At 42.3% G+C, this 16,080-nt stretch overlaps 1 protein-coding gene across 1 annotated transcript in view; it reads right to left on the bottom strand.

Annotated features, from left to right (window-relative positions):
• The window catches only part of ADCY2 (adenylate cyclase 2), a 359,401-nt gene that overhangs the window by 42,417 nt on the left and 300,904 nt on the right, over positions 1 to 16,080 (bottom strand). The window contains exons 16-17 of the mRNA XM_033110844.1: positions 8,796 to 8,933; positions 1,195 to 1,314 (exon numbers count right to left, since the gene is read on the bottom strand). Of these exons, the coding sequence (XP_032966735.1) occupies positions 1,195 to 1,314; positions 8,796 to 8,933 (258 nt within the window). The remainder of the gene's footprint in view (positions 1 to 1,194; positions 1,315 to 8,795; positions 8,934 to 16,080) is intronic.

Below are 16,080 nucleotides of genomic sequence, written 5' to 3'. Positions count from 1 at the left end.
CGTTAGTTGAAATCTTTCTCCAAAGAGTGCAGCTCCACACTGTCCACAGTGAGATCACGGCTGGTAAGTCCCTTGGGGTCTCATCTCTCACTTTCCACTTAATTAATAACAAAAAGATGTGTCTAATCTTCCCTGGGCTTTAGTGCCTAAAATGAAAGCCAGGACCCTTTGGATCCAGGAGGAAACGTCTGCCATTCTCTCTTCCTGAGCCCACAGGGACCTCCTATGGACCCCGGTCAGATGCCTCTGCCAGAGTCATGGCCTCAGAAGAACCCCAGATGCAGACGCCCCTATTCTCTATACACACAGCTGTGAGAGTCCAGGAAGTGGAAATGGCAAGAGGAGGAACAGTATCAAAGCCAAATATCAAGGGAACAAGTCAGTGAAAGAAAAATGAGGAAAGGAAATCTTTATGCAATTGCTCGTGGGGTTTAAAAGATTGGTAGGACGTTTTAAAAAATACATATTAAATGATCAATTTCAGTCCCCCAAATAGTTCATTTAGCGTTCTTTAAATTGACTATATGAGACAGAAATGGAATCGGGATAATCTATGCAACTTTTAGATGATTCTTCATAAAGTGTAAAGGAGAGTATCAATATACGTTTTTTTTTTTTTTTTCACAATTCATGGACTAAAAGATATAAGCAGGAAATAACTGATTTACCTCTTTTCACTTAAAAGACGGATGTGTTAGTAATTTTTGAAATTTCAATCTAGGCCTGTTGGGACATTGGTTACAACGAGTCAGTGACGATTACTGAGGATATAATCACGGGACAGTATTTGCACTCAAACGAGAAGCAGGAATGCAAAATGTGGTTCTGTCATCACAGTGTCAGGGAGCTAACACTAATTCACTGGAACAATTAGCAAAATCTACGAGCAACAAACCCAGAAATTCAGACATATAATTGAAATGTCAAATGCTGGGATAATGTAGCAGTTAACAGAACAGGGCAAGAGTTGTCTGTGAGAACATTAAATGACACCAAGTTTGCACATGTCACCTAACTGGTGCCAGTCAGCCAGACATCCCTCATCAAAGGCTGGCATTTTTTAACTGCTGTGAACCTACTCAGGTATTGACACTAAAGAAGAAAAGGGATGTCTAGAACAGACGAGAAAGGGGAGGCCATACCCTCCAATGCACTCATAGCATACAGAAAGGAAAGAAAAACAAGCTTTCTTACCGGAAGGAAAAACAAGCTTTGCGCCCGCAGAATCGCTGCCTGGTTACTGGAGGCAAAAAGACTTGTGTTGGATGTGTTGGCAGTTGGAGGGATTGTTTCCTCGGAGTCGCTCAGGAAAAACTGCAAAGAAAATGTTTATTTTTCAATGAATTAGCGCAAAGGAGACTGAAGAGTTAGAAGGGGGTGTGCTAAGTTGATCAGAGACCTGCTCCTTCTGGCTGGTAAGCAGGGTCACGTGGGCAACCCTGCAATGGGAACAGCTGCATCTCCTCCTTTTAGAAGCCTGGAGAATTTCTCCCGAATAAGCACATGACTATTGATTGTTGTGTTACACACTTCGTAGTGAATTCCAGAATTGCTGGATTGGTGTTTGGGAACACAGAAGCACCTCCGTTAAATAATTAGATTAAAATGACAAAGCACAGGGCAGAGGGCTTCCTTAGAATGACTGAGGCAGTCACCTGGCACACAGACACTCCACTCCCTGCCCTGAAAGCAGAGCCTGCACAGTGTGTCTGCAGAGTCTTCACCATCTTGGTCCAAGCATTAAATGAGTCTGTGGAGTTTTACGAGATTTTGGTTTTAAGAAGAAAACAGTTTTATCGGCATAATGTAATAACCGGTATCAACATTTCTGTCTATTATTTGTGAGTGCTTGGCAGCTCAGGGTCACGAGGGTTTAAAATTGAGAGGATGGATGCTCTTAGGACTGTTGGAAAGGGGTCCTACTTAAACAACAACAACAACAACAAAAACGTAATCTTGAGAAAATAGGTGATTAGCTCTTATGTAATGGTCACCCAGAAGGAAAGTCAACCTGTTAGTAAGGTGGGGGACTCTAACTTCTCTGTCAGTCTGTGTCTGTCTTTTCTAGAGAAGCTGTTGCACAGCCTGTTGTGACAAGTGACGAAGGGTCCATCACTTTCCGTACTGTGGCTCCAGGTCAGAGGGACTGTCAGTAAAGACAAAACAGAGAAGCACTCGGGCCAGGGCCCTTTTACTGAAAGAAATTCATCTCAGCCATAAAAGTAGGTGGTGATTTCTGCACAGGTTAGCCATACACACTCAAGGGTCACAAAGTAAAGCTTGCCTGTACAGTTTCTGCGGTTGCTTTTGTTTGCTTCCTTCCTTTTGTTTATTTTAATTGATGGCAGAGTTCATGCCAAACACTTATACCAATTTACTTAGGTAGATAAGGAGGCATTTATTTACTCTATTCTTAGGAATATTTCCTCTCAGATTCCAAGAATGATACTGGATACAGGGATTCTACCCATTCTATCACGTGGTAAAATCAAAACACTGATTTAAAAAAATCAAAGAAATTGGGGTGGCCGGTTAGCTCAGTTGGTTAGAGCATGGTGCTAATAACACCAAGGTTGCCAGTTCGATCCCCGCATGGGCCACTGTGAGCTGTGCCCTCCTTAAAAAAAAAAAAAAAAATCAAAGATGTGTAGATTTCTTTATTTACTACCAAAGAATTTATCAAAAAAGTCACAACCCCTGGTTGAACTGTAAATGTGCTAATTCTTTGAAAAAGTCATATCAGGAAAAAAACAAAAACATTGGTTAGTAAAGTTACATAGATTTCTAATGTATAATTCTATAATCATTCCTCTATATATCGCATTGTGTGTGTACCCCCAGAGTCAGGTCCTTCCATCACCATATATTTGACCCCTTTAACCCTCCTCTACCTCCCTCCCACCCCCTTTACCCTCTAGTAATACCAGACTGTTGTCTGTGTCTATGAGTTTTTGTTTCTTTGTTTGCAAAAACTTCCTGATTATATCACCTCATAGAGAAAATAAATTCTTGCTGCACAATGAGTAGACACATATCCTGTGAAAACTTTGTCTTGCAAGGAGGCTGTACACGAAATACGATGGTTTGAGTTTGAAAAACAGTAAACAACTTCCATCCCCAGACCTAACAAAGCTTCCGTAACCGCCTTTGGCTGCTTGTCCTAGCACTTGTTAACTACCTGTAAAATCAAGAAACTTCCTTCTATGTGGCATCACACTACAATTTTGAATCAGTTCCCCCATTCTGTCTTCTTGGTCACTTTAAAATAACAAAAGAAAAGCACAGTTACGATGAGCCTTTCTCACCCTCAGGTGTGGTCTCCCACCAGGAGGCCCTGGTCACCATCAGAACACTGGAACCAAAGAGACCTTATTCCTTTTGTGTTTGCCCTGGGCTCTTAGAGTGGAAATGAGCTTGTTCCTACTGGAGTTTGTTCTAATGCATTTGCCTCCAGACCGACCTCAGTGCCTTTTGACAATGGCCAGGGTTTTCCCTGTTTCCTGCTGGTCTTTCCCAAACGAAACTCATTCCAAATACTTACCTTTCCCACTGAACTTCGAAGGAAAACGGAATTCTTGTTCATACTACGGTTCCTTGGAACCTCAGATCTTCAATGTGATCACTTTCAAGTGTAAAAGATCCAGGCGGAAATATTTTTACTTTGCTGGTAATAATTCTACAGAATACCTGAATCCTTAACACTGCTATGTTTCAGTTTTAGTGGTGACTTTTTCTTTTCATGTCTTGGCTCTGGTTTTGTTCCTATAATACAGACACTCGATTTTTGTGAGGAGGAATAATATGTGGTTTTGTACAAATGTGTTTCTCAGTGTGGTGTTACTTTGGAAAAAAGAAGAGGGAGTTTTGGGAGATTGGAGGAAATTGTTCAAGAAGGCCTAACCTCCCGTTTTCTCGGTGAATGAATAGAACATCATTTCTGGAAAAAAATACAATAAAATAACAAACTCATGTCATCCCCTATGTAGCCAGGCAAATAATCGAGAGCTACTACTCCCTCATTCCTCTCCCTTCCAGGTTTAACTGCCACAACTTTCTCCACAGATTGAATTTCTAATAATCAGAATTATTTGGGGTCCTCTCCAGACCCATCGTAATATTCTACAACCTTTGTCATAATTGCAGAAATGATAGCCTCATCTTAGACAACATATCCTAATAAAATACTAATGAACACTGCATATTTTTAGCTTTATTTCCCAATTTTACCCTTTCCAGGCAATGTAAGACATCTCAGAATCATATTTTTCAAACAGTGTTAAATTATGAACATGCGACTTAATACTGTGCTGTATGCCTGATGACATCATCACGTTTAGAATCCCGTACAGACCCCCAGTGAACTACGGCAGACTCCCTGCACTGGGCCTCACACAGCCACACTGGGCATAGCAGACTCTGGGCAGTTGCTCAGACGAGGATGCAAAATGATGAGGGAAATCACATGATAACACTGTCAAGGTGTCAGAGGAAGGTGGCAGAGAATCAGAGCTTCTCATGATGATTCTAAACAGTCAGATGGACACTAAAATGGAACAACACATGCAGGTCATTGGCAATTTGACAGCTCAAACCCCGCAGTTGACAAAACGTCTGGATAACTTTTCCTCCACTTTTTACTGGGGTGTTTAGTGTCACACGGGTGAACATGAGGTATTTAAAATGTCCTGTTAGAACCTCAGAATTCATTTAAATTCAAACTGACCTAAATGCTTTGTCATTTTCATCAGCACGTAATTAGACGTTTAAAAGCCGGTCCACTGAGCACATTATTCCTGTTGACCTGTCAGTGCTGTGAAAATGTGGGTGTCGTCTTCCCCGAAGGGGAGTGAGGGACCTGGGGGCCCACTTCCCTGGCACGGCACCCCGCTGATCTCAGCTCTGACGGGCCCTGAATCTGCCTCAGCACCATCGGGTGACAGCGCCACCTCATGGTGTGGCAGGGGACACGGGACCTCACATCTGCCGCACACACTCATAACTCAAGAGGACAGGATCCGAGCAGCTGTAGGGTGTGCTCTGTAAATCCCCGGATGTGAGCAAAGGCCACAGCCTGACGAACAAGCTCTTTCCCTTCTGTGATTAGTCAGAAACCACAAGAAAGCTCCACGGTTAATCCCTAGTAAGGGGGACAATCATTCCTTTTCTGTACCCAGTGTTGGCTGTCATCCTGTTTTATGAGGCTTCTTTGAAATAAATGCAACAGACGCATCTGATGGAAAAGAACCACTAATTTCAGGGCCTCAGGTGTCAAGGAAAACGCCATTTCTCCTGCACTGGTGGGGCTGACATCTGCTTGAGCGCTGTGAGTCTCCTTTCTCCATCATGAGACACAGGAGAAGGAACCCAGCTTGTCCCTTCCCACTGCCTCTGCTGCCCCAGACAGGAGCCTCATTTCCCCTTCCTCCAGGTCATCCATCAGTTTTACCCTGTCTCCCACATTCCTCACTTAGGGATGAACGCCTTTCTTTGTGAGGAAGGAAAGTGACTCTGGAAGACTTTTTCTGGTACTCAAGATGCATTTCTTCTCCCCAAAGGGATCACTGTTACAGTGGAAAAAAGTCACCTAAATGTTCAGCTTGTCAAACGTTCAGACAGTGACCTAACTGCTTGTCCATCATGACTACTTATCCTACAAGAAACACAATTAGCTTCCAAATCAGATTTGTGTCCCATTTAGATTCTGTCTTTAAAAAATTAGGTGATAAATCCTTGTTTTATAAGGTCAAACTGGACTTTATAGAAATAAATGGTTTCTCTTTCAAAGGGTCATGTGCGTACCCATTCACCCAATCACTCTTTCATTTAGTAACTATTAAATCATCACTCCTTATACGGAAAGTGTGTTCCTAAGACGCAAGAAAAAAAGAAAGAAAACATTCTCTTAAGTGTGTGGCTGCCTTGTGAAACGGTTCCCATAACTTGTAGGTGCTGCCGACGGAGGGTGTCAACTCTTAGGAAGTGTGTTTTATCGGCTCTGTGCCTGCACAGGTCAGCGAACACACCTTGAAGGATGAGGAGCCTGGATTGTAAGGGTGCTGTGGCTGTCACGCCTTGTTCAGGCAACCGGACACGTTGTGGCTGTTAGAACCTCTCAGAACTCCGGCTAGGGCATCCTGTTAGCTTTCCAGAGTGTTCTGCCCCAACTCGTCACAGTGGAGCTGACTTCTGACCCAGCTGTCTCTGTTTTGCAGCTTTAATGTCCAAAACTCCTCACAGAGCTGGGTGTCACTCCTGGAGAGCTGGATCTGGGAGCAGGGTGGGCACGACTGCACACATGCACGTTCCCAGGTCCAGCACGAGGAGCGCAGTTTAGGAAACACACTCATGTTTCTACAGGCTCTCGCCCCTGCCCTTTGCCTCTCTGAGCATCTCCCTCCCTGTGATGCTTCCACAGCCTGACAAGAACCATAACACTGCCTGGGCAGGAAGTTAAGTGTCCTAATGGCTGGTAATGCACATGCTGCCGGACGTCCGGGAAAGCCCTTCCTGTCTCAGTCTTAAGTCCCTCACTCAGGTTCCCCCGTGAGACTGTCCCCCCCCCATGCTGATGACAGCTGTGGGGCCACCGTGAAAACCCGTTGGGTCGTCACACAGAAAGCACACAGCACATAGGTCTGGGCCCCTGACAAGCACATGCCTCAAGCTGACCGATGCAAATCTCCACTTGAGCCCTTACATTTTAACATCCCTCTAGAGCAGGAAATACTTGCTGTGTAGACATGGCACTGTTTTCCAGCTGTTCCCCACTCAGTTTTGATTGAGGGCTTGTTGGAAATAAATAATGTCATGGTCCAGGTACGCCTGAGACCTAGAAGACATGCCCCCACTCCTGGAGGGGGTGTCTCATCATTCCTGCAGTAGGAAGACCGGCCCCGGGTGCCGTGTCTGACCAGGAGGGGACATTAGCTTACTATCACTCCCTAAATTTACAGAGGAGCAAGAAGAGGCCCAGGGCAGTGGAGACCCCACAGTGTACTTGACACATCAAGACAACTCTACATAGGAAGGCAAGGCCGACGGCCAGGGGGTCCTAGGGAAGCGTGCTGGCTGCACGGCCTTCACTGCTGACCCCTCTCCTCTCAGGCACCATCGGTCATAACTTCCTCCAGGGCAAGCCTCCTTCCTGAGCTGACCTCTGAGACGACGCAGTCAGAGAAAGGAGGGCTTGTGTTCACATCTGTCCCCGGCCTGTGCCTGGGGAGGCCCACAGTCGGGCTGGGCCTCATGCCCTTTTTCAGGGGTGCTCAGGGAGAGTTGGGGCATGCAGTCAGGTGAGGTGGGGCAAACCAGCTTGCCGTCCTCCAGCCGACCACGTGGGAAGACACAGGAATCTACACACACACACACATCTGACAGGGTAGGAAGTGGGAGGAGGAGGACATGCTATGGCTCTGTCTGACATTCCCTTCCCAGGTGTTCTTAAGATAGACATCTGGGCAGGGTGAAGTAGGTGAAGAGGTCTCAGGCCATGGCAGCTGGCACCCCAGTCCATCCAGCTTCCCGCTGGAATCACCCTCACCTGAATCTCCAGCTGTGTCAGGAGGCATAAAACACTCCAGAGTATACTATTGAGGATGGATCCCAAGTAAACATTCACGGTCCTTAGTACTTCTTCAGCCTTAGTTTTCGCTACTTCTTAATACGAATGTTTGCCCTGTTTCTAGTCCTAGATGCCAAATGGCTTCCCACTTCTCATCTTTCGTCCACCATCTCCTGAACTCCTCCTCCTACCATCCTTGACAAGTCCGTCTAGCAGGCCCTGCTGTCCCTTCTCCTTGCCAGCCCTCCTCCTTGCCACCTCTCTGCTTGCTGCTAGTGTGGCCCTCAGACTCTTTACAATGGGTTTACCAGCTGTCGGTCTCCTAGACTCTGGGCATGCCTGGAAGCCAGAGGACTATCTTTGGGTTCTGAGCATCGAGCAATGTACCAGACACACGTTTATGCTCAGTAGATACATTTTGGCTGAATAAACGCTGTCTCGTTTATGAAAACTATGCCTTATCAGTAATATATATACTCTATCTTCTAGACCTGATTTTATGCTTCAGGAAGACGAGAACTGTACCTCATTATACTCCACAGCTCCAACAACTAGCGAAGCATCCATATGAAATGTCATGATGCCTTCTGGTTGATGGTGGTGAAGCCAGAATAATCAAAAGGACATGTCTTCATGTGCACTGATGACCTATACTTCTATTTTTAGGAATATACAGGTAATGATAATATCGATATAGTAAGAGCGACCACTGGTTTAATATTTACAAAATGCCTGGTGCCATCCTAAGTGGGGTAGGGACATCAGCTCATTTCATCCACCTTGGCAGAGAACTGTCAGTTCTCATTTTTGAGAAGTGGAAACAGAACCTGTGGAAGTTTAATGAAAACTCTCCAAAATCACACAGCTGGTAAGGTGGGAGCAAAGGTTTGAAATCAGATCTTCTGAGAGTAGGACAGCTCTCCCGCTGCACTCGCCTTAATTTGATATTTCTGTTACCCCTAGGCAATTATCCCGCTGACATTCGATGTCATTTCTGTCACCAGGAGTCAAAGGAGCCAGATGGTGGGAAATGGCTGGAGGAAACTGCCTTTCTCAGGTGGCTTCTGCAGAAAGCATCCTTTTAATTAGTGAGGCTGCTTCTGCAGTGGCTGGATGTTGAATTTAAGAGGCAGTGATCAGTGTCGCCAAAGGAGCTATGCGCACGGTTCCCAAATTCCACTAAGACAGGCATCGGGAGTGAAGAAGGCCCTGCCTGCCAGCACCCCTGACTCACCATGTTGAACACGGCCATGGTTAGAATGATGGCCGTGGTGATAACCGTGAGAGAGACCCTTGGCCAGGGGCGGTTCGCGATGATGCCTGATGATTTCAAAAGCCACAGGAGAGAGGCAGAGGCCTTTTTGCTGCATTGCTAGGAAGACAAAGAAAGAAACAGAAATGCACTGTTATTTTATGTATCCTCTCACGTTTCTTAATGACATTTAAAACCACAAGATGCACCCATATTATTCACAGATTAACAAGTAGAGTCTGCCTCCACTGGGGGCCTACACCAGGTCACAGACCTTGTTAAAAAGTATGTTGGCATCATTGTTACAAACTAAGAACAAATTCATAAAATGTCTATGATAAATGTAGGGTGCACTTGTGTGTCCTTTAAAAGAGACCTGAAATTATGTTTAAAACAATCTTCTGGTAAAGAAAAAAATATGTCAGCTATTAAACCATTCTGTGGAATGTGCTAGGCCTCAGATCACAGCTATCATGAAGCAGTTATCATAAATTCAGCCGATTTCTGTAGAAAAGAGACTGATATGTAGCAAGACCACAAGACTGCAACTGTCCAATACTCCAGAGTTAACATGGTGGCGAACCGGTGTGACAGCAACGAAACCCAGACAGAGAATACGCCTTCCTAGCGGGAATACACAGCACTTTTACTTCTCTACCTCGCTCAGATTTTCTTTCTGCTTTATTTTTAAAATACTCTCACACATATATGTATATATGTGTATATACCATGTTTCCCCAAAAATAAGATCTAGCCAGACAATCAGCTCTAATGAGTCTTTTGGAGCAAAAATTAATATAAGACTGATCTTATTTTAGTATAAGACCCGGTATAATATAATATAATATAATATAATATAATATAATATAATATAATATAATATAATATAATACTGGGTCTTATATTAATTTTTGCTCCAAAAGACACATTAGAGCATATTGTCCAGCTAGGTCTTATTTTCGAGGAAACAGGTATGTATATATGTGTATGTGTGTGTGTATATAACTACTTTATTCTTAAAAATACAAGCATTGCAATATATTAAATGTCAATACAATAATTAAACAAGATTCTGTAATACAGGATGACAGGTGGTTAGAAGAGAAAAGAACCAGCCCAGTGGTCCAGGATCAAAGCCACACAGCTGTGAGACTTTCTGCAAGTTAACTAACCTCTCTGATTCTCCAGGTCATTCCCTGGTTTCTCCTAGAGCCTGAACCAGAGCCAGTGCTGCCCTGGGCTCTGGGCTGCTGGGTGGCCAGGAACTGAATGCTGGCTGGTGGCAGAAGGTTCCCTGGAAGGGGGCGAGGGTTCAGGGCATTTTCTCTACCAACAACGTGGCAGTGGCCAGATTTGTGCCTTTGGTTTCTTCCCAAGAGCAGGGTTTGGATGGGGGTTGGTGGAGGCAGTAAGACGCTCTTTGATGCTCTGAGTACGCAGTAGTTTGCAGGGTCACATAGCTGGAGGACCCCCCCGCCCCCAAGGGTGCTACTCCTAATAATATTAATGCCACAATCCTAATCAGGTGTCTATCTGGAGGAGAAACTATAATAAAGTACAAAGATCAGAGATTCAAATAGGTTGTCATAGTCACCCAGCTCAGGTCCCACTAGGAGATGACAGCATCTGGTTTGATTCTGGGAAATTAAGACAATATGTATTTGCATCCTAGTCCACTGGGTTTAGTGCTTTCACATAAGAGAAAACAGTTAAAATGGATGTGCTGTGTCTGTACACATAAATAATTATCAATAGATATGATAATAAAACTCTTAAGAGCAGAACATTCAAAACTTTACTACTTTAGGAGAAATTTCAGTCTCGCTCGGATTCCATACCACAGTCAATTAGGTAAAATATTACCCAGTTATTACACAGACTTACTGAAACTATGAAATAAAAAGAGTCACTTTGTTTACAATGTTAGAACGACACACGATGATGGTCTTGCCAAAGAAGCTATCTAATAGAAACGTGCTGTACGCTGAGCAGAGGTTAGCGAGTTACTGACACAGGTGTGGGCAGGCACACCTGTGAATATTTTTCTGCTCCTGCACCACAGTGGACAAAATTACAAACTGGTGGTCCTAGAAACTACTGTCTATATGGGCCTCCTGAACACGTGGAAGGCGGGCCAGGAAAGGTGTCATAATCTGATTCACCCCAGAAAGAAAAGCCTCGGAGCACGTCTCTAAAGACACGTGGTTTTGGCACGCACTGGGTTCAGGATGCAAGAGGGTGGATTCATTCTCCTGGTAGTCTGTGTGTTTACCTCAAAGTCTACCCAGAGAAGCATCTTTAAACTTATTGTGCCAAACATGCATCATTCCCAAGATCAGAGGGGCAGGCAGCCTCCCTATCTTTTCATTCTTGTCACCAAGTTGAGGCAAAGTAAATAAAACTCTGCTGCCTTATGAAGACTGGTAAACACTGCCGTTGGCGAGGACAAAGAATTAGAAGATGATAAAAGATGTGCATCCTGAACTACAGTGACAGTGACAGAAGAAGGGCAGGGAGATAAAGATGTTAGGGGAACAGAGGCAAACAACGATGGGTAAAACAGACTAAGATCTTAAAACTGAAAGGGTCTGACGAAGGACAAATGAGAACACTGACTCGATTGGAAACTCTGAATAAAAATTACCACTTGGTTCTTGACATGATAATTTACTTCAGTTTATTCTGTTTCAGGGGGAGTATTCAAATAAAGTCCCTGATGGAAAAAGAAGTTTATCAAAATGAATATCAACCTAATGAAACGTAAGTGATAATATCTCAAAGAATGTTTGGCAGTTATTCAGACGATGCTTTTCCTATGAAAATGAGAGAACGACTGCTATGAGCCGAGGTTAGTCTCTCTAGTTAGGTTTAATTACTGGCATAATTTCACCCAAATCTGTTCCTTCCCTTTCCCGATCATCGGTTGTCTCACTGTATCTTGTGATTACCTCTTACAGAGAGTTCACTTGTGGACCTTCTAGAAATGCTCTGGGCTGTTAATGCCACATCCATCCACTGACAAATACGGAATTGGTGCTAAATGCAGTGGGAGATGTAAAAGGAGAAAGATACACATTTATATTAAAACCCTATCATGGAGTTGGTTCCCGGGACAACGAGCAGAGTGGTTTGCTAGAAATATTTTCCTTCCCTCCCTCCTTTCCTTTCTTCCTTCCCTCTTTCCCTCCTTCCCTCCTTTCCTTCCTTCCTTCCGTCCGTCCTTCCTTCCTTCCCTCCCTTTTTCCTTCCTCCCTCCCTCTTTCCTCCTTTTCTTCCTTCTTCTTTCCGTTACTTTTTTTTTTTTAGTTTTTTGCACTGAAAACAACTGTTAGTAGATTCTCACTCAAAAATGCCTCATAATGTAGTGTAATAATTATAAAAGCAGGTTGCATTCGCAATTTCATGAGTTTCCATTTTAAAATAAAATGAAATACCTGGATAGAAGTTGATGCCTATATTAAGCGAAAATTTAATAAAATGGAAAAAATTCAGGAAAGTTATAAATATTCAAAGTGACTGAGTAACAAACATTTATTATTTAACAAACAAAACATCTTAAAACCTTGCCCGAAAAATGTGGTTAACTTTATCATATAAACATGCACTTTTGTGTATTTGGCTGAAAGAACATCTACATTGGCATTTTAATTGGCCAAGGACTGTCTTTTTGAACGGCAGCAGTAAACTACTTGTAACAGTTCACGTCACAGAGACTGCCATGTGTGCTTTGATTGTTTAATTGTACTTGAGTTTCCTACAGAAAGACCTCTTCATTTCAGTCAATCGTATTTTACAAAATGAATCTGTTTCCCTTGTACGCCACGAGTGAGCCACATGCTTCGGCCACTCATGCAGGGCGTGGCCCTCACAGCCTGTCTGTAGTGCATTGTCTTTGCTGAAATGCTGTCTCTGGCCACGTGAAGAGCGGGAGGACAGTGGTCTTTGTAGTCGCAGAAGCAGTGCAGTGTTTGGCAAATGGTAGAAAATGAACGTATGCTTACTTAATACATTCACTATGTCAATGGTTAAACCCCAAGAGAAATTCCCAAGGGCCAGGAGAAAGAAGGGGCTGAGTGCTAGAGGGACTGAGGCTGTGTGGTTGGCCCACAGGCGTCCTGGGACAGGACGCAGGCTACGACACCTGGAGGTGGACTTTCAATGTCATGGGGAAGAAGATGCTACCTTGAGCCTCCAAAAGGTGGGCAGCTGGGACCCAGAGCCCTGAGTTAAACCAGAAACCTCCAATGGCTGCTCCTGTCATGTAAAGAAGTCTAGAATCCATGCACTAGTTCGGGGAAGTACCAACAAACCTGCAACAATAAATTCAAATTCCCAATACGGGTGTTGGGTTTGAAATGACATGCTCTGCTTCATAATGAGAACGCCCAGTTTAGGAGTTATTAATCAGATAAAAAAGAACACAATAGCAACAAAAAACAAAACCAGAGGAAATCCTTGGGGCTCTGGCAGCAGCAAGAAAAACACTGCTTATAAATGATACGTTATATCACAGAGTACAGGGCATGGAGAAGCTGTTCCCACTGAACATGACTTCACAGTAATAATAATAATAAAAATTGCAAACTAGCTAACAGAATGGACCTTACAAGGAAACATCAACAGACATAACAGTAGAATTAGCATAAGATCTGCAAATATTGTATCAATCTCAAATAGCCTATAAAATAAGATTAAAGTAATAAAGATAGATTAGAGTCCATAATGAATGAGCAGTTAAGAGAAAATAACAAGCTTATTTTTAAAATGAGCCACATACACTTGCTGGAGATGAAAATGTGAATACTGATACTCAAAACTCAAGAGTTATTCTATAGAGAGAGGATAAGACAGCTGTAAAGAAATAACCCATAAAACAGCGCAGAAAGATAAAGTGATGAAAAATATGAAAGCGACATTCAGGCACAAAAGGTATAATAAAAAGATTTAACATACTTGCAATGAAAGTTTGAGAAAAATAGAACAGAAAGACCAGGAAAGTGGCAAAACAATAAGCAGACATGGAGCAACCATTTTGTGGAGCTGGAGCAGGACATGAGCTCCATGGGTGAGGTGACATACTGAGTCCCAAAGAGGAGAAATGAAAGTGTACCAACACCTTATACAAGGCGTCCATTACCCACAACAGACAAAGAACAAATCCTACAAAACCAATCAGAGAGAAAAACACATGCTATCTACCCCCGAACAATAATTAGACTGTCGCTTTCTCCTCAGCATATGAAAGTACAAGAAAATATAGACTCATGTTTTTTAAATGTTAGAAAAATTATTACAAATTATTGTTACTCAATGAGGAAAAAAATACTTTTTTAAATACAAAAGCTGAGTCGGTATATAATGTACAGACTCTCACTGCAAAGATTACAAAAGGAACAATCCGTCGGGAATATGGACACTGAGTCCTAGAGGAAGGAATGGTGTTCATGAAGAATGGTAAGAAATTGGTAAATGATAAGAATAAATAATGATGAATAATCAAAGCAGTCTAAGTTTAGAAAAATGTAAACACTTTTTGTCTTTCTGTATTGCTTTATGGGTTATTTCCTCGATTCTTATCACACCTTCAGCATAACTCTTGAGTTTTTTATTTCAAAAAGAGAGAAGATGGAAAAGGATGATCTCATTTAGAGCTTGGTCCCTGTGTTTTTCAACAAGAAGATAAAGGTCTGAGTATTAATGGACTCTGTTAGTCTTGTGCATGTGTTACACATTTTACATTAATCACTAAAAGAAAACACTAGGCTACGTAACTTTTGAATCACTAGAAGGGGTAACGGGGGAATAAATAAACTCCGTTGGTCTAAGAGAAGGCAGGAGGGGAGGAAAATAAGTAGAAGGCAAAGAAGATACATGATGAATAAAAAAAGCAAAATAAGGTTGCATCAGTAATTATAATACACATAAATGTATGACACTTGTCAGGTAAAAGAGAGAGATTTTTTGATCAGAGAAAATAACATACAGCTGGATGAGGTTTACCAGAGACACACGTAAAACTTACATAAGGACAAGGAAAAGCTGAATAACAAGACAGAAAAAGGAACACTGGGAAAATACTAACCAAGAGAAAGCTGGTAGTTATATTGACATTAGAGAAAATCGACTTCAAGAAAAAACACTCCTGTGGAGCAGAAAGCTTTTCTATCAGCTGGTGTGTGACCTATTTTCCTTCCCCAGGATGATCTCTGTATTTGTGCTTTCATCTCAGCCTGGAACAAGGTCGGTGGGCTGGTATCATATTATCTCCACTGTACAAAGCACAAGACTACCACTCTGAGAGAAAAATGTCTTCTGACATTTCCTAGCATTTTCATTTGCTGTATGTGACATGCTTGCTTCAAAAGATGCTTTTTGGGGTGTTTTTTTTTTTTTGCTGGTAGTTTTGGTCAGAGTCAATGTGCTGTATTTGTTACACAGATGTAAGTACACTTCAGGTAGTTTAGAAAGTTAAATGTGGCAGTAAATGTACACATTATTAGTAGTACTCTAACAATTATTTTTATTTTTATTGCTGATTATAATGAAAATGTGCACTTGAATCTCTTATTCTATGTCTATCCACTGAAATAAAATGGGTTGTTTTGATTGTGAAATAATATATATGAAAACACTCTGAAGGGCTCTTATATGCGTATATGTGAAAACATTTTGCTTAGTATTAATATTAAAGGTACTTTTTTAAAAATTTATTGGGGTGACAATTGTTAGTAAAATTACATAGATTTCAGGTGTACAATTCTGTATTACATCATCTATAAATCCCATTGTGTGTTAACCACCCAGAGTCAGTTCTCCTTCCATCACCATGAATTTGATCTCCCTTACCCTCAGGTAACCACTAAACTATTGTCTGTGTCTATGAGTTTTTGCTTCTCATTTGTTTGTCTTGTTCTTTTGTTGTTTTTGGTTTATATACCACATATCAGTGAAATTATATGGTTCTCTGTTTTTTCTGTCTGACTTATTTCGCTTAGCATTATACTCTTAAGATCCACCCATGTTGTCACAAATGGTCCTATTTCATCTTTTCTCACCGCCGAATAGTTTTCCATTGTGTATATATACCACCACTTCTTTATCCATTCATCTACTGAAGGACATTTTGGTTGTTTCCATGTCTTGGCCACCATAAACAAAGTTGCAAGGAACATTGGAGCACACGTGTCTTTATATATAAATGTTTTCAGATTTTTTGGGTAGATACCCAGGAGAGGGATTGCTGGGTCATATGGTAATTCTATTCGTA

Source organism: Rhinolophus ferrumequinum, chromosome 7, assembly GCF_004115265.2.
Source record: "Rhinolophus ferrumequinum isolate MPI-CBG mRhiFer1 chromosome 7, mRhiFer1_v1.p, whole genome shotgun sequence".
In the NCBI taxonomy this organism is placed as follows: Eukaryota; Metazoa; Chordata; class Mammalia; order Chiroptera; family Rhinolophidae; genus Rhinolophus; species Rhinolophus ferrumequinum.
Note: the sequence above shows the minus strand (reverse complement) of the source record. Positions and strands in the feature narration are given on the sequence as shown.